The sequence below is a fragment of the Gigantopelta aegis genome, chromosome 4 (assembly GCF_016097555.1).
Source record: "Gigantopelta aegis isolate Gae_Host chromosome 4, Gae_host_genome, whole genome shotgun sequence".
Taxonomy (NCBI): domain Eukaryota; kingdom Metazoa; phylum Mollusca; class Gastropoda; order Neomphalida; family Peltospiridae; genus Gigantopelta; species Gigantopelta aegis.
The window spans coordinates 118131087-118156117 of NC_054702.1; the positions used below are offsets into that span (position 1 = coordinate 118131087).

Sequence of the window (25031 nt, forward strand, 5' to 3'; positions counted from 1 at the left end):
AGTACAATGAGTGTTCAGTACCTCTGCTTTGTTTCAGCTGGAAGGAGCGACGGTCAACACAGATTCCGGTTGTAGTCACTACCACTGTGTAAGATCTAGTGTTCATTACGCTGTCCATATGTTCGGTTATAGTCTGGCTACATAGTGAACATGTTCATGTTAGTGCACATTATGCTGTCTGTGCATTCAGTTACAGTCTGGCTACATAGTGAACATGTTCACATTTAGGGTGGGTTACAGTCTGGCTACATAGTGAACATGTTCACATTTAGGGTGGGTTACAGACTGGCTATATAGTGAACATGTTCATGTTTAGGGTGGGTTACAGTCTGGCTATATAGTGAACATGTTTAGAGTGGTGTCACTGTGCATTCAGTTACAGTCTGGGTACATAGTGAACATGTTCATATTTAGGGTGGAGTCACTGTGCGTGCATTCGGTTAGTCTGGCTACATAGTGAACATGTTCGCATTTAGGTTGGTGTTGGTTTCATTATACCTCTGTGTAAAATAGCAGTAGTTCTCTAACAATCCAGTCCTCCCTCCCCGGTTTTGTTGCAGTCATGCAGGTGTGTTCCTCATACCATGTGTATATATAATACATCCATTGTTATTACCCATAAGTGCAGGGACAAAGAAGTAGCAAGGTTTTGCAGTTATTTTTGAGGAAAGGTTAAACCTACGTGACCTAATGTTTAATGTTTTAGTTGTGTAACATGATGATATGCAACACAACCTGAAACTGTTGGCTTTTTGGCTTCATTCAGTAGTGGCGCAGGACGTAGCCCAATGGTAAAGCGGTCAGTCTAGGATTGATCTGTGGGCTTATTTAGCTATTTCTCATTCCAGCCAGGGCACCACAACTGATATATCAAAGGCCTTGGCATGTACTATCCTGTCTGTGGAATGGCGCATATAAAAGATCCCTTGCTGCTAATGGAAAAATAACTGTCAAATTACCAAATGTTTGTCATCCAATAGCCGATGATTAATAAATCAATGTGCTCTAGTGGTGTTGTTGAAAAACAAACTTTCCTTCATGACATGCAACACAACCTGAAACTGCTGGTTTTTTTATTAGTATTGTGATGACGTCAATGTATTTATGGCCTGTTACATACCAAGTTTGACATCATTCCAACATATGTGCTGTTGTGGCTTTACTTACATTAACCTTCAATTAACCTACTAACCCTTATTTGTGCACATTTTAATTTATTTCCATGTTTATATCCAATGATGTCAAGCACGTTGTCCTGGGCACATACCTCCACTTCCAGGGCTGTCTGTCAGGACATTAGTTGTGGATAATAGTTAGTGGTTAGTCAGAGAGAAGTCAGTGTTGTGGTGTTACATCTCCCATCGAATCGTTAGTCAGAGAGAAGTCAGTTTTGTGGCGTTACATCTCCCATTAGTCGTTAGTCAGAGAGAAGTCAGTGTTGTGGCGTGACATCTCCCATTAGTCGTTAGTTAGAGAGAAGTCAGTGTTGTGGTGTTACATGTCCCATTAGTCGTTAGTCAGAGAGAAGTCAGTGTTGTGGTGTTACATCTCCCATTAGTCGTTAGTCAGAGAGAAGTCAGTGTTGTGGTGTTACATGTCCCATTAGTCATTAGTTAGAGAGAAGTCAGTGTTGTGGCGTGACATCTCCCATTAGTCGTTAGTCAGAGAGAAGTCAGTGTTGTGGTGTTACATCCCCATTAGTGGTTAGTCAGAGAGAAGTCAGTGTTGTGGTGTTACATGTCCCATTAGTCGTTAGTCAGAGAGAAGTCAGTGTTGTGGTGTTACATCTCCCATTAGTCGTTAGTCAGAGAGAAGTCAGTGTTATGGCGTTACATCTCCCATTAGTCGTTAGTCAGAGAGAAGTCAGTGTTATGGCGTTACATCTCCCATTAGTCGTTAGTCAGAGAGAAGTCAGTGTTGTGGTGTTACATCTCCCATTAGTCGTTAGTCAGAGAGAAGTCAGTGTTGTGGTGTTACATCTCCCATTAGTCGTTAGTCAGAGAGAAGTCAGTGTTGTGGTGTTACATCTCCCATTAGTCGTTAGTCAGAGAGAAGTCAGTGTTGTGGTGTTACATCTCCCATTAGTCGTTAGTCAGAGAGAAGTCAGTGTTGTGGCGTTACATCTCCCATTAGTCGTTAGTCAGAGAGAAGTCAGTGTTGTGGTGTTACATGTCCCATTAGTCGTTAGTCAGAGAGAAGTCAGTGTTGTGGTGTTACATCTCCCATTAGTCGTTAGTCAGAGAGAAGTCAGTGTTGTGGTGTTACATCTCCCATTAGTCGTTAGTCAGAGAGAAGTCAGTGTTGTGGTGTTACATCTCCCATTAGTCGTTAGTCAGAGAGAAGTCAGTGTTGTGGTGTTACATCTCCCATTAGTCGTTAGTCAGAGAGAAGTCAGTGTTGTGGTGTTACATCTCCCATTAGTCGTTAGTCAGAGAGAAGTCAGTGTTGTGGTGTTACATCTCCCATTAGTCGTTAGTCAGAGAGAAGTCAGTGTTGTGGTGTTACATCCCCATTAGTGGTTAGTCAGAGAGAAGTCAGTGTTGTGGTGTTACATCTCCCATTAGTCATTAGTCAGAGAGAAGTCAGTGTTGTGGTGTTACATCTCCCATTAGTCGTTAGTCAGAGAGAAGTCAGTGTTGTGGTGTTACATCTCCCATTAGTCATTAGTCAGAGAGAAGTCAGTGTTGTGGTGTTACATCTCCCATTAGTCGTTAGTCAGAGAGAAGTCAGTGTTGTGGTGTTACATCTCCCATTAGTCATTAGTCAGAGAGAAGTCAGTGTTGTGGTGTTACATCCCCATTAGTGGTTAGTCAGAGAGAAGTCAGTGTTGTGGTGTTACATCTCCCATTAGTCATTAGTCAGAGAGAAGTCAGTGTTGTGGCGTTACATCTCCCATTAGTGGTTAGTCAGAGAGAAGTCAGTGTTGTGGTGTTACATCTCCCATTAGTCGTTAGTCAGAGAGAAGTCAGTGTTGTGGCGTTACATCTCCTATCAAGTTGTTAGTCAGAGAGAAGTCAGTGTTGTGGTGTTACATCTCCCATTAGTCGTTAGTCAGAGAGAAGTCAGTGTTGTGGTGTTACATCTCCCATTAGTGGTTAGTCAGAGAGAAGTCAGTGTTGTGGTGTTACATCTCCCATTAGTTGTTAGTCAGAGAAGTCAGTGTTGTGGTGTTACATTCCCATTAGTGGTTAGTCAGAGAGAAGTCAGTGTTATGGCGTTACATCTCCCATTAGTCGTTAGTCAGAGAGAAGTCAGTGTTGTGGTGTTACATCTCCCATTAGTCGTTAGTCAGAGAGAAGTCAGTGTTGTGGTGTTACATCTCCCATTAGTCGTTAGTCAGAGAGAAGTCAGTGTTATGGCGTTACATCTCCTATCAAGTTGTTAGTCAGAGAGAAGTCAGTGTTGTGGTGTTACATCTCCCATTAGTGGTTAGTCAGAGAGAAGTCAGTGTTGTGGTGTTACATCTCCCATTAGTCGTTAGTCAGAGAGAAGTCAGTGTTGTGGTGTTACATCTCCCATTAGTTGTTAGTCAGAGAAGTCAGTGTTGTGGTGTTACATTCCCATTAGTGGTTAGTCAGAGAGAAGTCAGTGTTGTGGTGTTACATCTCCCATTAGTGGTTAGTCAGAGAGAAGTCAGTGTTGTGGTGTTACATTCCCATCGAGTTGTTAGTCAGAGAGAAGTCAGTGTTGTGGTGTTACATTCCCATCGAGTTGTTAGTCAGAGAGAAGTCAGTGTTGTGGCGTTACATCTCCCATCGATTCGTCAGAGATAAACTACCTAACATTTCATTTCATTTTAACTTATTTCCGTGCTTATATCCAATTAAGGTTCAAGCATGCTGTCTGGGAACAGACACACACCAGCTATCTGGGCTGTCTGCCCAGGACAGTGAGTTGGGGTTTAGTTTGTTAGTAGTTAATGAGAGAGAAGAGGGTGTAGTGGTCTTACACTTGCCCATTGAGTTGTTAAAACTTGCTCTGGGAGCCGGTACCATGCTGCAAACCCAACTATTAACAGTAACACAGCCAGTGGTGGATCCAGAAAATCCATTATGGGGGCCAATCACATGTCAAAATCCACAAACATTCCAGAGCGGATTCCTCAGATTCTCCAATGTAAAAAATGAAAAAATAAATTATAAATATAACTGTTGTAAAATGTAGGGGGTCCTGGGACCCCTCTTAGATCCGCCACTGACAGTGATTAGTATTAACATTAATACTCCACTGACTTCATCACACTAGGATGTTTGGTGCTTTACTCAAACCTAGTTTTTAATCACTTTGATGTTTTAACTTGTCCTGGTCTTTTTAACGCTTTTCATGTGATTGGAAGGTGTAGGGATAACTCTGGTATATATATATATATATGTTTCACTAACTAACTAACTTCTCTTATGGAATTTTCAGAATAAGTCTAGTGATAATATAATTGATGTACCATTATATTTAAGTATATATGATTTTTAGAATAACAAGTGTGTATAGTGACACTGTCAGGGTCACTATATCACTAGATTTAAGTATATATGATTTTCAGAATAATAAGTGTCTATAGTGACACTGTCTAGGGTCACTATATCACTAGATTTAAGTATATATGATTTTCAGAATAATAAGTGTCTATAGTGACACTGTCTAGGGTCACTATATCACTAGATTTAAGTATATATGATTTTCAGAATAATAAGTGTCTATAGTGACACTGTCTAGGGTCACTATATCACTAGATTTAAGGTTTGTCTGATTTTAGGAATAATGTATAGTGAGTATAGTGACAACAGCTTTGGCATGCCACAGAATTGATACGTTGATATGTTATTCTGACAACAATAAGATTCTAGTAGTTAACAGTAAATTTGACATGCCACTAGATTGAAATTTAGTGTTACTGCTTTAATGACATTAGTTCAATGTGGGCAGACTTCTGGTTCTTGTCTAATGTAACATGTTACAATTGTTCCGGGACCCAAACATAAATGAATGTAAACAATTTTGGTATTTGCTTTGAAAGAACTCAAAACATTTAAAATTAATTACCGGAAAATATTAAAGTTAGGAATTGTTAGTTGATTTAGTTAGTAAATAGATAATCATGAGAATAATATCTCCACAAAACACAGCACAATAAATATTGTATGTTCCTATCTACTAAGTAAAGCATACTGCTATGCCACTCTCCTAGTGGCCTGTCACTCTACTAGTGGCAGCTACGAGGGACTTAATTCTGTGGGGGTGGGAGGTATACCACCGGAAGATAGGGGTAGGATGCTTAGGCTGAGGCATAGGCAGTTTCAGCCATAGAGTGAGCTAGGTATGTCCGGTCCTCGGCCGGCCACACCAAAGTTAGCGATGTGAGTGCTGCCCCTCTCTTCAACTATTAAATAACTCCTATGATTGGAGCCCTAACCTTTCCTACCAACCTCCTCATCCTTACCCAGTAAGGGCTTAAGTTAAAATAAATTATTGTTTATATTTAGATAGCCCGGTTTAAAATGCGCCTAAATTATAAATAGAAATGAAGTAGACAAATATTTTAGTTTTAGGATTGCGCACAAATTATTAATAGTCCCCTTATTTAAATTTTGGTATTAAGATTCAAAATTGCCCTATGTATTTCTGTCCCGGACCAGATCACTGGCTATCCAGAGACCGGGCCTGGGACAGACATGCTTGAAACCTTAGTGGTATATGTAAATAAATATTGGTAATTGTAATGTATGTTCATCATGGTACAATGGTCAGAGATTAAAGTTGTAGGCATCCTCTTTAGTTAGACAGTCCCAGTATTGGAATGGTTGGTTAAATAGAAGTTTAAACATCAGTCTATTTTCTCCTAGAGTTGGAATGGTTGGTTAAATAGAAGTTTAAACATCAGTCTATTTTCTCCTAGAGTTGGAATGATTGGTTGGTTAAATAAAAAAATAGAAGTTTAAACATCAGTCTATTTTCTCCTAGAGTTGGAATGGTTGGTTAAATAGAAGTTTAAACATCAGTCTATTTTCTCCTAGAGTTGGAATGGTTGGTTAAATAGAAGTTTAAACATCAGTCTATTTTCTCCTAGAGTTGGAATGATTGGTTAAATAGAAGTTTAAACATCAGTCTATTTTCTCCTAGAGTTTTCTTTCTGAAACTCAGTAATATTGTTTATAGCAGCAGTCTTTAAAATCTATTAGAGAGATATTTTGGAATTTTATAGTTTTTATTAAAATATGTTTTATTTAAATTTTGAATTTGAAAATATCTTCTAGAGTTTGATCAGATAGTTCTGAAGCTTGGTAGTATGTTCTTCTGGGGCTAGTCTCAACAAACTAATAATGAAATATTTTGAAATTTGAAATTTTTATTAAATTAAAAAAAATTGTTTTAGTAATTTAACATTAAAATTTTGAAAGTCTCCATGTATTATCATTTAGTAGTGACAAAATAGAAAATTAAAAAGCAGAGCTTTCTAAACCTATCAGCCTTTTGTTTAAACTTTGTATAAAATACTCATTGGCTGCTCTCTGTCTAATAGAAACATTTATTCGTTCATTTATTCTTTCTTGTCAAATTTCTTGTTAAAAATTCTGTTTTGGTTTCTTTTCAGAAAATGGGTCCTCGAAAGAAATGCATTGCCTGCAAAATTATAGCTCACACAGCATGTATACCAGTGCTAGAACAGGTAAGATGGTATCTAACACACAACAGTGGCTGTGTTGTTCGTTCTTTCGTTCATTCATTCATTCATTCATTCATTCATTCATTTCAACTTATTTTCATGCTTATATTAGTGGTTAGTTGTTAGTGAGAGAGATGTCGGTTTAGTGGTCTTACACCTAACCATATGAGTAGTTAAAACTTATCCTGGGTGGGAGCCGGTACCAGGCTGTGAACCTACTACCTACCAGTCTTATGTCTGATGGCCGAACCATGACACCACTGAGGCCGGTACCAGGCTATGAACCTACTACCTACCAGCCTTATGTCTGATGGCCGAACCATGACACCACTGAGGCCGGTACCAGGCTATGAACCTGCTACCTACCAGCCTTATGTCTGATGGCCGAACCATGACACCACTGAGACCGGTACCAGGCTATGAACCTACTACCTACCAGCCTTATGTCTGATGGTCGAACCATGACACCACTGAGGCCGGTACCAGGCTATGAACCTACTACCTACCAGCCTTATGTCTGATGGTCGAACCATGACACCACTGAGGCCGGTACCAGGCTATGAACCTACTACCTACCAGCCTTATGTCTGATGGCCGAACCATGACACCACTGAGGCCGGTACCAGGCTATGAACCTACTACCTACCAGCCTTATGTCTGATGGCCGAACCATGACACCACTGAGGCCGGTACCAGGCTATGAACCTGCTACCTACCAGCCTTATGTCTGATGGCCGAACCATGACACCACTGAGGCCGGTACCAGGCTATGAACCTGCTACCTACCAGCCTTATGTCTGATGGCCGAACCATGACACCACTGAGGCCGGTACCAGGCTATGAACCTACTACCTACCAGCCTTATGTCTGATGGCCGAACCATGACACCACTGAGGCCGGTACCAGGCTATGAACCTACTACCTACCAGCCTTATGTCTGATGGCCGAACCATGACACCACTGAGGCCGGTACCAGGCTATGAACCTGCTACCTACCAGCCTTATGTCTGATGGCCGAACCATGACACCACTGAGGCCGGTACCAGGCTATGAACCTGCTACCTACCAGCCTTATGTCTGATGGCCGAACCATGACACCACTGAGGCCGGTACCAGGCTATGAACCTACTACCTACCAGCCTTATGTCTGATGGTCGAACCATGACACCACTGAGGCCGGTACCAGGCTATGAACCTACTACCTACCAGCCTTATGTCTGATGGTCGAACCATGACACCACTGAGGCCGGTACCAGGCTATGAACCTGCTACCTACCAGCCTTATGTCTGATGGCCGAACCATGACACCACTGAGGCCGGTACCAGGCTATGAACCTGCTACCTACCAGCCTTATGTCTGATGGCCGAACCATGACACCACTGAGGCCGGTACCAGGCTATGAACCTACTACCTACCAGCCTTATGTCTGATGGCCGAACCATGACACCACTGAGGCCGGTACCAGGCTATGAACCTACTACCTACCAGCCTTATGTCTGATGGTCGAACCATGACACCACTGAGGCCGGTACCAGGCTATGAACCTGCTACCTACCAGCCTTATGTCTGATGGCCGAACCATGACACCACTGAGGCCGGTACCAGGCTATGAACCTGCTACCTACCAGCCTTATGTCTGATGGCCGAACCATGACACCACTGAGGCCGGTACCAGGCTATGAACCTACTACCTACCAGCCTTATGTCTGATGGCCGAACCATGACACCACTGAGGCCGGTACCAGGCTGTGAACCTACTACCTACCAGCCTTATGTCTGATGCCTTATCACTGACATCTGATGATGATTTCATCTTTTAAGCAACAAGACAGCCGTATCACTGACATCTGATGATTTCATTATTGTTGTGTAAGCAACAAAACAGCCTTATCACTAACATCTGATGATGATTTCATCTTGTAAGCAACAAGACAGCCTTAGCACTGACATCTGATGATGATTTCATTATTGTCGTGTAAGCAACAAGACAGCCTTATCACTGACATCTGATGATGATTTCATCTTGTAAGCAACAAGACAGCCGTATCACTGAGATCTGATGATGATTTCATTATTGTCGTGTAAGCAACAAGACAGCCGTATCACTGACATCTGATGATTTCATTATTGTTGTGTAAGCAACAAAACAGCCTTATCACTAACATCTGATGATGATTTCGTCTTGTAAGCAACAAGACAGCCTTAGGACTGACATCTGATGATGATTTCATTATTGTTGTGTAAGCAACAAGACAGCCTTAGCACTGACATCTGATGATGATTTAATTATTGTCGTGTAAGCAACAAGACAGCCTTATCACTGACATCTGATGATGATTTCATCTTGTAAGCAACAAGACAGCCGTATCACTGAGATCTCATGATGATTTCATTATTGTCGTGTAAGCAACAAGACAGCCTTATCACTGACATCTGATGATGATTTCATCTTGTAAGCAACAAGACAGCCTTATCACTGACATCTGATGATGATTTCATCTTGTAAGCAACAAGACAGCCTTATCACTGACATCTGATGATGATTTCGTCCTGTAAGCAACAAGACAGCCGTATCACTGACATCTGATGATGATTTCGTCTTGTAAGCAAGAAGACAGCCTTACCACCAGACCTGTCAACCCTCCCGGATTCCGCGGGAGTCTCCCGGTATTTGATCAAATCTCCTTTCACCTGTGCGGGAGACAGTTTCTCCTGTTAAATGACATTTTTGTAAGCATAAAAAAAAAATCGATCCTCTTTTGTCAAAATAACAGAAGGGAAGTAACTCTGCCTTTTTTTCTCATTTGGAAAATGTCGACTACTTTCGGTTTCCGAGAATGTAACAGGCCGAATTGTCCCGACTGTTTAACCTTTGCCGAAGTGAGAATTGTGGGATAGCCTATTTATATTGTTAAAAAAGCACATGGAGTTTATAAAATGATGTGTTATTATAATGTTTGTTGTCATCGTAATGGCTACGAAGCGTGTTGCCGCTAATTAAACAGGCTGTGTATTGACATTCAGTGTTGCCATATAAAAAAAAAAAACTATCCAATTTAGTTCCAATAGCCGATGATAAGATTAAAAATCAATGTGCTCTAGTGGCGTCGTTAAATAAAACAAACTTTACTTTTAATAACACCTCTGAATTGTAAAATGTCTTCCCACTGGATTACATAATGCAACTATGACAAATCTGAGTTGACAGCGATACACACGATGCATGTTAAAATCACATGTCACAGCAAGACAACGAAAAGACCAATTAGCTGTATAAACATACTTGTGTCAGTTAATTTTGTATGTTTGTGCGGTAAAATGTTGGTTATAAGGGTACACTTCAAGAAATTATTTTTGTACAATTAAAAAATGTTGTTTGACATTGACATAAAGTTACTCACGGAAATGGGTATAATTCCGGTATATTTCACACGATGTCCGTAATGAGGTTTTACTTATGATTAATGAAAATACAATGTTTATTGCATCATTATAATGATTTTAAATCAGTACCACGCCACCGTTCCTCATTATAGTAAAAACTGAATATTAATTTATAAGATTTATATAAATTTGTCTTTGGTACTTAGGTACACTAACCACAAATGATAATGTAACGCAACCTGTAAGGCTGTAAGTGTAATACCGTAAATGTACTAATTAAATTTTTTATTCCTTGTTCATGTTCTTAACATTTTTGGATAAAATATATATATTTTTTTAAATATGTATTAAATCATAATAATATTTAAACTTAAAAAAAAAAAAATAATAATAATAATTTTTTTTTTTTTTTTTTAATGCCAAGATCTAAAGTTAAGAAGTATATATGACATTATAAAGTATTCATATAACTTATTGTAATAATGTTTTTTTTAAATCTTGCGATTTTGGATTAAATTGTGTGAATTTAAAAAATCTCCTGCTTTTTGACCAAATCTCCTGCTTTTTCAACACACACCTCCTGCTTTCTCTTGACTAAAGGTTGACAGGTCTGCTTACCACTGAGATCTGATGATGATTTTATCTTGTAAGCAACAAGACAGCCTTATCACTGACATCTGATGATGATTTCATTATTGTTGTGTAAGCAACAAGACAGCCTTAGCACTGACATCTGATGATGATTTCATTATTGTCGTGTAAGCAACAAGACAGCCGTATCACTAACATCTGATGATGATTTCGTCTTGTAAGCAAGAAGACAGCCTTACCACTGACACCTGATGATGATTTCGTCTTGTAAGCAACAAGACAGCCTTACCACTGACATCTGATGATGATTTCATTATTGTCATGTAAGCAACAAGACAGCCTTATCACTGACATCTGATGATGATTTCGTCTTGTAAGCAAGAAGACAGCCTTACCACTGAGATCTGATGATGATTTCAAGTTAGCCTTAGCATTGAGATCTGATGATGATTGCATCTTGTAAGCAACAAGACAGCCTTATAAATGAGATCTGATGATGATTTCATCTTGTAAGCAACAAGACAGCCTTATCACTGACATCTGATGATGATTTCATCTTGTAACCAACAAGACAGCCGTATCACTGAGATCTGATGATGATTTCATCTTTTAAGCAGCAAGACAGCCGTATCACTGACATCTCATGATTTCATTATTGTTGTGTAAGCAACAAAACAGCCTTATCACTAACATCTGATGATGATTTCGTCTTGTAAGCAACAAGACAGCCTTAGCACTGACATCTGATGATGATTTCATTATTGTTGTGTAAGCAACAAAACAGCCTTATCACTAACATCTGATGATGATTTCGTCTTGTAAGCAACAAGACAGCCTTATCACTGACATCTGATGATGATTTCATCTTGTAAGCAACAAGACAGCCTTAGCACTGACATCTGATGATGATTTCATTATTGTCGTGTAAGCAACAAGACAGCCTTATCACTGACATCTGATGATGATTTGATCTTGTAAGCAAGAAGACAGCCTTACCACTGACATCTGATGATGATTTCATTATTGTCGTGTAAGCATCAAGACAGCCTTACCACTGACATCTGATGATGATTTCATTATTGTCATGTAAGCAACAAGACAGCCTTATCACTGACATCTGATGATGATTTCGTCTTGTAAGCAAGAAGACAGCCTTATAACTGACATCTGATGATGATTTCATCTTGTAAGCAACAAGACAGCCTTAGCACTGACATCTGATGATGATTTCATTATTGTCGTGTAAGCAACAAGACAGCCGTATCACTGACATCTGATGATGATTTCATTATTGTCGTGTAAGCAACAAGACAGCCTTAGCACTGACATCTGATGATGATTTCGTCTTGTAAGCAACAAGACAGCCTTATCACTGACATCTGATGATGATTTTATCTTGTAAGCAACAAGACAGCCTTAGCACTGACATCTGATGATGATTTCATTATTGTCGTGTAAGCAACAAGACAGCCTTATCACTGACATCTGATGATGATTTCATCTTGTAAGCAAGAAGACAGCCTTACCACTGACATCTGATGATGATTTCATTATTGTCGTGTAAGCAACAAAACAGCCTTATCACTAACATCTGATGATGATTTCATCTTGTAAGCAAGAAGACAGCCTTACCACTGACATCTGATGATGATTTCATTATTGTCGTGTAAGCAACAAGACAGCCTTATCACTGACATCTGATGATGATTTCATCTTGTAAGCAAGAAGACAGCCTTAGCACTGACATCTGATGATGATTTCATTATTGTCGTGTAAGCAACAAGACAGCCGTATCACTGACATCTGATGATGATTTGATCTTGTAAGCAAGAAGACAGCCTTACCACTGACATCTGATGATGATTTCGTCTTGTAAGCAACAAGACAGCCTTATCACTGAGATCTGATGATGATTTCATTATTGTCGTGTAAGCAACAAGTCAGCTGTATCACTGACATCTGATGATGATTTCATTATTGTCATGTAAGCAACAAGACAGCCTTATCACTGACATCTGATGATGATTTCATTATTGTCGTGTAAGCAACAAGACAGCCTTATCACTGACATCTGATGATGATTTCATTATTGTCGTGTAAGCAACAAGACAGCCGTATCACTGACATCTGATGATGATTTCATTATTGTCATGTAAGCAACAAGACAGCCTTATCACTAACATCTGATGATGATTTCGTCGTGTAAGCAACAAGACAGCCTTAGCACTGACATCTGATGATGATTTCGTCTTGTAAGCAACAAGACAGCCTTATCACTGACATCTGATGATGATTTCGTCTTATAAGCATCAAGACAGCCTTAGCACTGACATCTGATGATGATTTCATTATTGTCATGTAAGCAACAAGACAGCCTTATCACTGACATCTGATGATGATTTCATCTTGTAAGCAAGAAGACAGCCTTACCACTGACATCTGATGATGATTTCATTATTGTCGTGTAAGCAACAAGACAGCCTTAGCACTGACATCTGATGATGATTTCATCTTGTAAGCAAGAAGACAGCCTTACCACTGACATCTGATGATGATTTCATTATTGTCGTGTAAGCAACAAGACAGCCTTAGCACTGACATCTGATGATGATTTCATTATTGTCATGTAAGCAACAAGACAGTGTTATCACTGAGATCTGATGATGATTTTATCCTGTAAACAGCAAGACAGCCTTAGCATTGAGATCTGATGATGATTTCATTATTGTCATGTAAGCAACAAGACAGCCTTATCACTGACATCTGATGATGATTTCATTATTGTCTTGTAGGCAAGAAGATTGCCTTATCACTAAGATATGATGATGATTTCATTATTGTCAACAAGGCTGAAAGTATACTTCACTTGAATGGGTGATGGAGGTCACTGTGTTTGTGTGTGAGGTCGTGCTTACTTTGTTGGTATGAATATACACAACATCAGAAGAAACTCAAACTCAGGGTTATTGTTAGGTTTACTTCATTACAAATGCTTAGTTCTGCGACATGATAAATGATATGTCTACCTGTAATTCTCTTAAATCACAATATGATATGTCTACCTGTAATTCTCTTAAATCACAATATGTGTGAGATGATAAATGTGTCTACTTGTAACTCTATTAGATCACAATATGATATGTCTACCTGTAATTCTCTTAAATCACAATATGTGTGAGATGATAAATGATGTGCCTACCTGTAACTCTATTAGATCACAATATGATATGTCTACCTGTAATTCTCTTAAATCACAATATGTGTGAGATGATAAATGATGTGTCTACCTGTAATTATCTTAAATCACAATATGTGTGACATTATAAATGATGTGTCTACCTGTAATTCTCTTTAAATCACAAAATGATATGTCTACCTGTAATTCTCTTAAATCACAATATGTGTGACATGATAAATGATGTCTACCTGTAATTCTCTTAAATCACAATATGTGTGAGATGATAAATGATGTGTCTACCTGTAATTCTCTTAAATCACAATATGTGTGAGATGATAAATGATGTGTCTACCTGTAATTCTCTTAAATCACAATATGATATGTCTACCTGTAATTCTCTTAAATCACAATATGTGTGAGATGATAAATGATGTGTCTACCTGTAATTCTCTTAAATCACAATATGTGTCTACCTGTAACTCTCTTAAATCACAATATGTGTGAGATGATAAATGATGTGTCTACCTGTAATTCTCTTAAATCACAATATATGTCTACCTGTAACTCTCTTAAATCACAATATGTGTGATATGATAAATGATATGTCTACCTGTAATTTTCTTAAATCACAATATGATATGTCTACCTGTAATTCTCTTAAATCACAATATGTGTGAGATGATAAATGATGTGTCTACCTGTAATTTTCTTAAATCACAATATGTGTGATATGATAAATGATATGTCTACCTGTAATTTTCTTAAATCACAATATGATATGTCTACCTGTAATTCTCTTAAATCACAATATATGTGAGATGATAAATGATGTGTCTACATGTAATTCTCTTAAATCACAATATGTGTGAGATGATAAATAATATGTCTACCTGTAATTTTCTTAAATCGCAATATGTGTGACATGATAAATGATGTGTCTACCTGTAATTCTCTTAAATCACAATATATGTGTGATATGATAAATGATATGTCTACCTGTAATTTTCTTAAATCACAATATGATATGTCTACCTGTAATTCTCTTAAATCACAATATATGTGAGATGATAAATGATGTGTCTACCTCTAATTCTCTTAAATCCCAATATGTGTGAGATGATAAATGATATGTATACCTGTAATTCTCTTAAATCACAATATGTGTGAGATGATAAATGATGTGTCTACCTGTAATTCTCTTAAATCACAATATGATATGTCTACCTGTAATTCTCGTAAATCACAATATGATATGTCTACCTGTAATTCACTTAAATCACAATATGTGTGAGATGATAAATGTGTCTACCTGTAACTCTATTAGATCACAATATGATATGTCTACCTGTAATTCTCTTAAATCACAATATGTGTGAGATGATAAATGATGTGTCTACCTGTAATTCTCTAAAATCACAATATGATATGTCTACCTGTAATTCTGTTAAATAACAGTATATGTGAGATGATAAATGATGTGTCTACCTGTAATTCTCTTAAATCACAATATGTGTGAGATGATAAATGATGTGTCTACCTGTAATTCTCTTAAATCACAATATTTGTCAACCTGTAACTCTCTTAAATCACAAAATGATATGTCTACCTGTAATTCTCTTAAATCATAATATGTGTGAGATGATAAATGATGTGTCTACCTGTAACTCTCTTAAATCACAATATATGTGATATGATAAATGATATGTCTACCTGTAACTCTCTTAAATCACAATATGTGTAACATGATAAATGATATGTCTACCTGTAACTCTCTTAAATCACAATATGATATGTCTACCTGTAATTCTCTTAAATCACAATATGATATGTCTACCTGTAACTCTCTTAAATCACAATATGATGTGTCTACCTGTAACTCTCTTAAATCACAAAATGATATGTCTACCTGTAATTCTCTTAAATCACAATATGTGTGACATGATAAATGATGTATCTACCTGTAACTCACTTAAATCACAATATATGTGAGCTGATAAATGATGTGTCTACCTGTAACTCTCTTAAATCACAATATATGTCTACCTGTAATTCTCTTAAATCACAATATGTGTCGGTACCTTCTTACCAAACTAAAGTTAATGTTACAGCTGGAAATGATATTTGCATTTCTTCTGGTGTGCTAAGCTGTGTGACAGGCCACAGGAACTAAACAGGATGTGCAGTACACAGTCTCAGTGCTAAGCTGAGTGACAGGCCACAGGAACTAAACAGGATGTGCAGTACACAGTCTCAGTGCTAAGCTGAGTGACAGGCCGCAGGAACTAAGCAGGGTGTGCAGTACACAGTCTCAGTGCTAAGCTGAGTGACAGGCCACAGGAACTAAACAGGATGTGCAGTACACAGTCTCAGTGCTAAGCTGAGTGATAGGCCGCAGGATCTAAGCAGGGTGTGCAGTACACAGTCTCAGTGCTAAGCTGAGTGACAGGCCACAGGAACTAAACAGGGTGTGCAGTACACAGTCTCAGTGCTAAGCTGAGTCACAGGCCACAGGAACTAAACAGGATGTGCAGTACACAGTCTCAGTGCTAAGCTGAGTCACAGGCCGCAGGAACTAAACAGGGTGTGCAGTACACAGTCTCAGTGCTAAGCTGAGTGACAGGCCACAGGAACTAAACAGGATGTGCAGTACACAGTCTCAGTGCTAAGCTGAGTCACAGGCCACAGGAACTAAACAGGATGTGCAGTACACAGTCTCAGTGCTAAGCTGAGTCACAGGCCACAGGAACTAAACAGGATGTGCAGTACACAGTCTCAGTGCTAAGCTGAGTCACAGGCCACAGGAACTAAACAGGATGTGCAGTGATAAAGGAAAACATTGATGTGTTTTTAAAAATGTCAGATCAATATTAAGTGTAAGTAAGTAATAATGGAAAGTGACTTGTATGTATGACTTGTTTGTTATGGAAGATCCATGCCGGGCTCATGAATAAGGAAGTAAACACATCAATGATTAGCCTGCATGCCTGTAACTGGACCAGCTAGTCAGAGATTCTTTCATTAGTGCAGCCAACACACTGACATGATATTGCTCTAATTACAGATCTCGCCTCTCTCTAGTCTAACATTGTTTGGTCTTGCTCACATCAATGTTTCCAGCTGTCAACCAAATTAGCCGTCTATTTCTTATGTTTTCTGTCAAGAGAAAACTGCTCACTTTTATCTTACTCCAGCTTTGCTGCACTGTCTGACCCAAATCAGTCACTCGGCCAATCTGCTTGTTACTTGTCCCACTTTTACCTCACCCCCAACCTCTCCCCATTCTCTCCTTGATGTCCCACCTCAACCTCACCCCCTACCTCTCCCCAGTATCTCCTTAATGTCCCACCTCTACCTCACCCCCAACCTCACCCCTACCTCTCCCCATTCTCTCCTTGATGTCCCACCTCAGCCTCACCTCCTACCTCTCCCCAGTATCTCATTGATGTCCCACCTCTACCTCACCCCCAACCTCACCCCCTATCTCTCCTTGATGTCCCACCTCTACCTCACCCCCAACCTTAACCCAGTCTCTCCTTGAAGTCCCACCTCTACCTCACCCCCAACCTCACCCATACCTCTCCATGTTCTACTTCTCCCCATCCACAACTCTCCATGTTCTCCTTCTCCCCATCCACAACTCTCCATGTTCTACTTCTCCCCATCCACAACTCTCCATGTTCTGCTTCTCTCCACCCACAACTCTCCATGTTCTACTTCTCCCCACCCACAACTCTCCATGTTCTGCTTCTCTCCACCCAGAACTCTCCATGTTCTGCTTCTCCCCATCCACAACTCTCCATGTTCTGCTTCTCTCCACCCACAACTCTCCGTGTTCTACTTCTCTCCACCCACAACTCTCCATGTTCTACTTCTCTCCACCCACAACTCTCCATGTTCTACTTCTCCCCACCCACAACTCTCCATGTTCTACTTCTCTCCACCCACAACTCTCCATGTTCTGCTTCTCCCCATCCACAACTCTCCATGTTCTGCTTCTCCCCATCCGCAACTCCCCAAGCTCTACTTCTCCCTATCCGCAACTCCCCAAGTTCTAGTTCATCCATCTCCTAACTCCCCATGTTTTAGTTCTTCCCATCCATATCTTCCACATTGCGTTCAGATGAGACAGGACTGAGCATAGAGCAAACGTTTTGCTGTCAGTTTCTTGTTAACGGAGAAGGATTTCTAGATGAATCATGTTGTCTTGTGACGTCCTGCCCATCCATCTGAGCTGACAAGTTTATATCAAACATGCATCTTATATTGCTCATTTGTCTCTCCTCATTTCCAGCCAAGCAAGTAACACGGCATCCATCAGGACTGTTGTAATTGTTCTCTTTTGGAACATGAGAATGGTTTTACGTTTTTCATTCCAGAAGGTAGTATCGCTTTCAAGGTCTGAAATGAAAATAGCCCTTATTCCCATAGCATGACTGGCCTCACATTTTCATCAGCCACTACTAATTATTTTCCCCTGTCAAACTGATAGCTTGAAAAGGTGAAGTTCTGCTTTCATATCAGTGTTGGATATAGTCTCGCTAATTCAGATTTAGATTTGGAATTTCCATTCAACTGATTGGGTTTTTTCTCGTTCCAACCAGTGCACCACAACTGGTCAAAGGCCGTGGTATGTGCTTTCCTATTTGTGGGACTTGCATATAAAAGATCCCTTACTGCATTAGGGAAACATGTAACTATTTGTAGCTGCCAAGATACAGAGTTTCATGGTCTTCCGTTAGGTATGGAAGACTACTCTCTGCTGTTGGGTGTTCTCAACTACATCATGGTATTTGTGGTAATATTTACGAAATTCACTTAACCCCCCTGCACCGTGGTATTTGTGGTAATATTTAAGAAATTCACTTAACCCCCCCTGCACCGTGGTATTTGTGGTAATATCTAAGAAATTCACTTAACCCCCCTGCACCGTGGTATTTGTGGTAATATCTAAGAAATTCACTTACCCCCATGCACCGTGGTATTTGTGGTAATATCTAAGAAATTCACTTACCCCCCCTGCACCGTGGTATTTGTGGTAATATCTAAGAAATTCACTTAACCCCCCTGCACCGTGGTATTTGTGGTAATATCTAAGAAATTCACTTAACCCCCCTGCACCGTGGTATTTGTGGTAATATCTAAGAAATTCACTTAACCCCCCTGCACCATGGTATTTGTGGTAATATCTAAGAAATTCACTTAACCCCCCTGCACCATGGTATTTGTGGTAATATCTAAGAAATTCACTTAACCCCCCTGCACCGTGGTATTTGTGGTAATATCTAAGAAATTCACTTAACCCCCATGGTTTCCTCAGAGGAGTAAGACACTGGTTCGTTAATCTCAGAGGATTTTCTCATCATCATTTTGTGTGCCTACAAATGATGTATTAGCCAATGTGATTGGCCAGTAATTGTATCGTGGTGCGGTAATGAGACAAGTCTCATATTATGGAGTCCGGTTTGTCATCGGTGTGTCGCTCACTCCCAGGCTCACAGTTTTCTACAGTTTGACACCAGTCACCGGCTGATTGGTTTTCGTCTGTTTGACACCAGTCACCAGCTGATTGGTTGATTGCCATGATTGGGATGGGACTCGGTGTGAGGAGGATGAAGTCTCCCAATGCTTACCTGATTGATTCTCCTCGTAAATTCATTACATGGTTCGTCAGTTCTAGCCGTGACAGTTGTGCGACAAGCTGAGTCACAATGTGGTATGTGGGAAAGTGAGTGTAAAAGAGTGCTTGCTGTTGATAAACATTACCATTGTTAAAAAGTCTCTTTAAAGGCTTGCGTGCTGCTGTTTAAACATTTTCTTTTCTTACACTAAACAATTAATCTGTGTGACATTCCTGTTATTACCCCCCTCCCAAAAGCACTTATAACCAGGGAAATAAAAATCATAATCTCTCATTTTGTTTTTAAAAATTATCTTTGAATGTGAATCTGAATAAAATGCAAAATTATGGCTATACTGAGACCAGTGTTTTCTTTGTTTTTATATGGATGTACATGTATGGATATTGAAAATAAAAGGGTCTAAGAGAAAACAATAGCTTACATAATAAACAGAATAACAAACTCAGTACCAATTATTATCAAATTTATATCCCTTGTAATATCATTTTTATTTGTCATTGGCTAAAGCATGTAACAAGTGAAGTGAAACATTTATGCTTGATGCATAAATTTGATAGTAACTGGTATCTGATTTATTATCCTCTATCATGTACACTGTGATTCTGGTAGCTGAATATAATGATATAGGGTAAACTGTCATTTGTTGTCTGAAATGAATGAGTCGGTACAAAGTGTGTTTTGTGATACACACAGTGAACATAATTAGAATACCTCACATGCCAGGTGAATGACGAGAACTTGATTATCTTCATTAATCCCACCAGAAGGCTTTACATTTAATATCTATACCACACCTGGAAACAAGTCAGCCATCACAGGTAAAACATGTCGAGAACCACGTTATCATTAACTAAATTCTTAAATAAATGTTATCTCTTTTACAAAATCCATGGTGGGTTTATTTTACAAAATTGCACTGAGGTTTGTATTGTGCACAAACACAGTTGCAAGTGTCTGCATGGTCATGGGTAGCAGTACATCAAATAGCATTTCATTGAGTCAAAGTTCAAAGTGCAGCCAACCTGGCATTGGTGAAATATGTGACAGGACTTCATGTTATAAAATATTGTTTTATTTGACAAGTGAATTTCTGTAATTTAATTTGAACTAGTGTCATTGTACCAGCTGCCATTGAGTTACATACTTGTAGGGGTCCTACTAAAATTAGAATGACAATTAAGGTACTAAGGTAGTCAATGATGCTTACCTCTCCTCCCCTTCCACCATTTACTGATTGATTGTAATGGTGATGGCTTGTAATGTTTATATCCATTGTTTAGGCCAGTATATATATACTGATTGATTGTAATGGTGATGGCTTGTAATGTTTATATCCATTGTTTAGGCCAGTATATATATACTGATTGTTTGTAATGGTGATGGCTTGTAATGTTTATATCCATTGTTTAAGCCAGTATATATATACTGATTGTTTGTAATGGTGATGGGTTGTAATATTTATATCCATTGTTCAGGCCAGTATATATATACTGATTGTTTGTAATGGTGATGGGTTGTAATGTTTATATCCATTGTTCAGGCCAGTATATATATACTGATTGTTTGTAATGGTGATGGTTGTAATGTTTATATCCATTGTTCAGGCCAGTATATATATACTGATTGATTGTAATGGTGATGGGTTGTAATATTTATATCCATTGTTTAGGCCAGTATATATATACTGATTGTTTGTAATGGTGATGGCTTGTAATGTTTATATCCATTGTTCAGGCCAGTATATATATACTGATTGTTTGTAATGGTGATGGGTTGTAATATTTATATCCATTGTTCAGGCCAGTATATATATACTGATTGATTGTAATGGTGATGGGTTGTAATATTTATATCCATTGTTCAGGCCAGTATATATATACTGATTGTTTGTAATGGTGATGGGTTGTAATATTTATATCCATTGTTCAGGCCAGTATATATATACTGATTGTTTGTAATGGTGATGGGTTGTAATGTTTATATCCTTTGTTCAGGCCAGTATATATATACTGATTGTTTGTAATGGTGATGGGTTGTAATGTTTATATCCATTGTTCAGGCCAGTATATATATACTGATTGTTTGTAATGGTGATGGCTTGTAATGTTTATATCCATTGTTCAGGCCAGTATATATATACTGATTGTTTGTAATGGTGATGGGTTGTAATGTTTATATCTATTGTTCAGGCCAGTATATATATACTGATTGATTGTAATGGTGATGGCTTGTAATGTTTATATCCATTGTTCAGGCCAGTATATATATATATATACTGATTGATTGTAATGGTGATGGCTTGTAATGTTTATATCCATTGTTCAGGCCAGTATATATATACTGATTGATTGTAATGGTGATTGTAATGTTTATATCCATTGTTCAGGCCAGTATATATATACTGATTGATTGTAATGGTGATGGGTTGTAATGTTTATATCCATTGTTCAGGCCAGTATATATATACTGATTGATTGTAATGGTGATGGGTTGTAATGTTTATATCCATTGTTTAGGCCAGTATATATATATATACTGATTGATTGTAATGGTGATGGGTTGTAATGTTTATATCCATTGTTGAGGCCAGTATATATATACTGATTGATTGTAATGGTGATGGGTTGTAATGTTTATATCCATTGTTCAGGCCAGTATATATATACTGATTGATTGTAATGGTGATGGGTTGTAATGTTTATATCCATTGTTCAGGCCAGTATATATATACTGATTGATTGTAATGGTGATGGCTTGTAATGTTTATATCCATTGTTCAGGCCAGTATATATATACTGATTGATTGTAATGGTGATGGCTTGTAATGTTTATATCCATTGTTCAGGCCAGTATATATATACTGATTGTTTGTAATGGTGATGGGTTGTAATGTTTATATCCATTGTTTAAGCCAGTATATATATACTGATTGATTGTAATGGTGATGGCTTGTAATGTTTATATCCATTGTTCAGGCCAGTATATATACTAGGTGGCAATAAAAACGCAATCTCGGAAATGATCATGGTTTATTTTATTATGTGAGATCCCACAAAAATTAAACTGATACCACCAGTGAGACCAACCACTGGCCCATCTGACTGGTACTGTCAGCCGCCAACAGTGAATCGCACATAACGTCTCTGGCGATGTCAACGTCATGGGGGTCAGTATTTTGTGTGACCTCCATGTGCTGCGATGCACGCCTGCAGCCTCCTAGGCATGGACATGCACAGGCGCCTCACCACACATCGTGGGATGGCTGCCCAGTGATGCTGCAATGCCTGCTGCAGCTCAGCGAAGTTCTGTGGTGGATTCGGTTGGTTTTGAACACGACGTCCCAGCTCGTCCCACATGTGCTCTATTGGGTTCATGTCTGGGGAAACTGCTGGCCAGTCCAACACAGTGACATGGTGGGCACGAAGAAACGCCTGTGTACGCCTGGCAGTGTGCGGCCGAGCGTTGTCTTGCTGGAAGACGAGCCTGTTTCCGCCATGCCGTCTCATCAATGGGAGGAGGACCGGCCGCAGGATGTTGTCGACGTAGTGTTGCGCATTAAGGTTTCCCTGTACCACCATGAGTTCGGACCGGAAGTCAGCATTGATGGCGCCCCAAACCATGACTCCGCCACCCCCGTAGCGGTCCCTCTCCAGAACACAGGGCTGCGCGACACGTTCTCCACGACGGCGGTAAATGCAACGACGTCTGTCCGTGACACTCACGTTAAATCTCAATTCATCCGAGAAGATGACATCTCGCCATCTCCTGGGTCGCAAATGCCCACCATTCCTGGCCCATAAGAGTCTTGCTTGATGATGTCTGTGCAGGAGGATAAGGCCACGGTAGGGTCGGTGGCAATGCAGTCGTGCTGCGGCAAGACGTCTCCGGACAGTTCGGGCGCTGATGAGTCGTCCCCTGGTTCCCACTTCAGTCCTGGCAGTGCTTGCGGCTGTCAAAAACCGATTGCGCAGGTGCCGCAACCGTATGTTCCGGTCCTGTCTATTGGTCGTTACGCGTGGTGTGCCCGAACGATGGCGGTCATTGACGGTCCCTGTCGTCTGATATCGGTTGAGGAGCCGATTAATGGTTGACGGGTGCACGTGGAACCGTTGTGCTACCCGCAATTGCGAGTTTCCGGCATTCAACAAGCCAATGGCTTGATTCCGATCGGCGTTGTTCAACCGAGGCATCGTGTAGGAGTGCCACCCGCGTGTTCTGAGTGTGCCCGGGTATCAGGAAATGCACGTGCAAAGTGTTATTTCGCCGAGTGGTTGCGTGTGCGCGATTTACCGGATAATGCGTTTTTAGCGTTGTTCCCCTTATGTTGGGAACAGGCCGGAAGTCGACCTTTACATGCTGCTGAAATAATGTGTACCACTGTACCATGTACATTGACGAATAGCGTCAACGAAGTCCAACCGGAACGTATATTATTTTGACAAAAGGAAATTGCGTTATTAATGCCGGCTAGTATACATGTATATACTGATTGATTGTAATGGTGATGGCTTGTAATGTTTATATCCATTGTTGAAGCCAGTATATATATACTGATTGATTGTAATGGTGATGGCTTGTAATGTTTATATCCATTGTTGAAGCCAGTATATATATACTGATTGATTGTAATGGTGATGGCTTGTAATGTTTATATCCATTGTTGAAGCCAGTATATATATACTGATTGATTGTAATGGTGATGGCTTGTAATGTTTATATCCATTGTTCAGGCCAGTATATATATACTGATTGATTGTAATGGTGATGGGTTGTAATGTTTATATCCATTGTTGAGGCCAGTATATATATACTGATTGATTGTAATGGTGATGGGTTGTAATGTTTATATCCATTGTTGAGGCCAGTATATATATACTGATTGATTGTAATGGTGATGGGTTGTAATGTTTATATCCATTGTTGAGGCCAGTAGATATATATATATATATATATATATATATATATATATCCAGTCTCTGGTCACTTTTTTTCTCTCTTTGTTTTTTGAAAAGAATGGATTGGACAGAAACAATAGATATTTAGTTGGGGTTTTTTAAATGTCCTCCTCATCTGCCCTGGTCCCTCCTTGATGACTTTGGTGCCCCATCATTTGCTTTGATACCGTAAATGCTTTACTTGACATTTTCCATATAGCCAAGGCAACTTTGCTACCAAATGACCTTATTTGGAGCCAGAATGTCATGGTGTGTCACAATGTTATAAAGTGAGGCGGTACAGCACTATTTCTCTTACATGTGGCATTGTGGTAGATACCATGGTAAAAAGAAAACAAATTGAAATTTTGATCCACAAGGTCAAAATTGATGCACACACTAACCAGAGACCAGCAATGTTTTTGGGGGGCTTATTTATTGAGTGAAATGTTGCATACTGGAGCTTTAGCCACATTTGTTAACATTGTTGTCTGTGGGAATTGGTTTGGTGGTATAGACTGCTACACACAATCATGTATGATGTATACTTGATAAACTTGTTACCTGTAGATGACCTAATCCATGTTTTGTAGTAACTTGGATTACTATATACACTACTTGTGTTGATGTCTGCCTATTTTTA

The 25031-nt window shown here is 39.3% G+C and overlaps 1 protein-coding gene across 3 annotated transcripts in view; it reads left to right on the forward strand.

The window, feature by feature from the left end:
• Positions 1-25031, forward strand: part of LOC121371904 (diacylglycerol kinase iota-like) — a 314790-nt gene that overhangs the window by 176705 nt on the left and 113054 nt on the right. For 2 of the 3 annotated variants that reach the window (XM_041498140.1, XM_041498138.1), the window contains 2 exons: positions 38-88; positions 6590-6664. In XM_041498140.1, the coding sequence (XP_041354074.1) occupies positions 38-88; positions 6590-6664 (126 nt within the window). The remainder of the gene's footprint in view (positions 1-37; positions 89-6589; positions 6665-25031) is intronic. The other variant, XM_041498139.1, reaches the window with a different exon arrangement.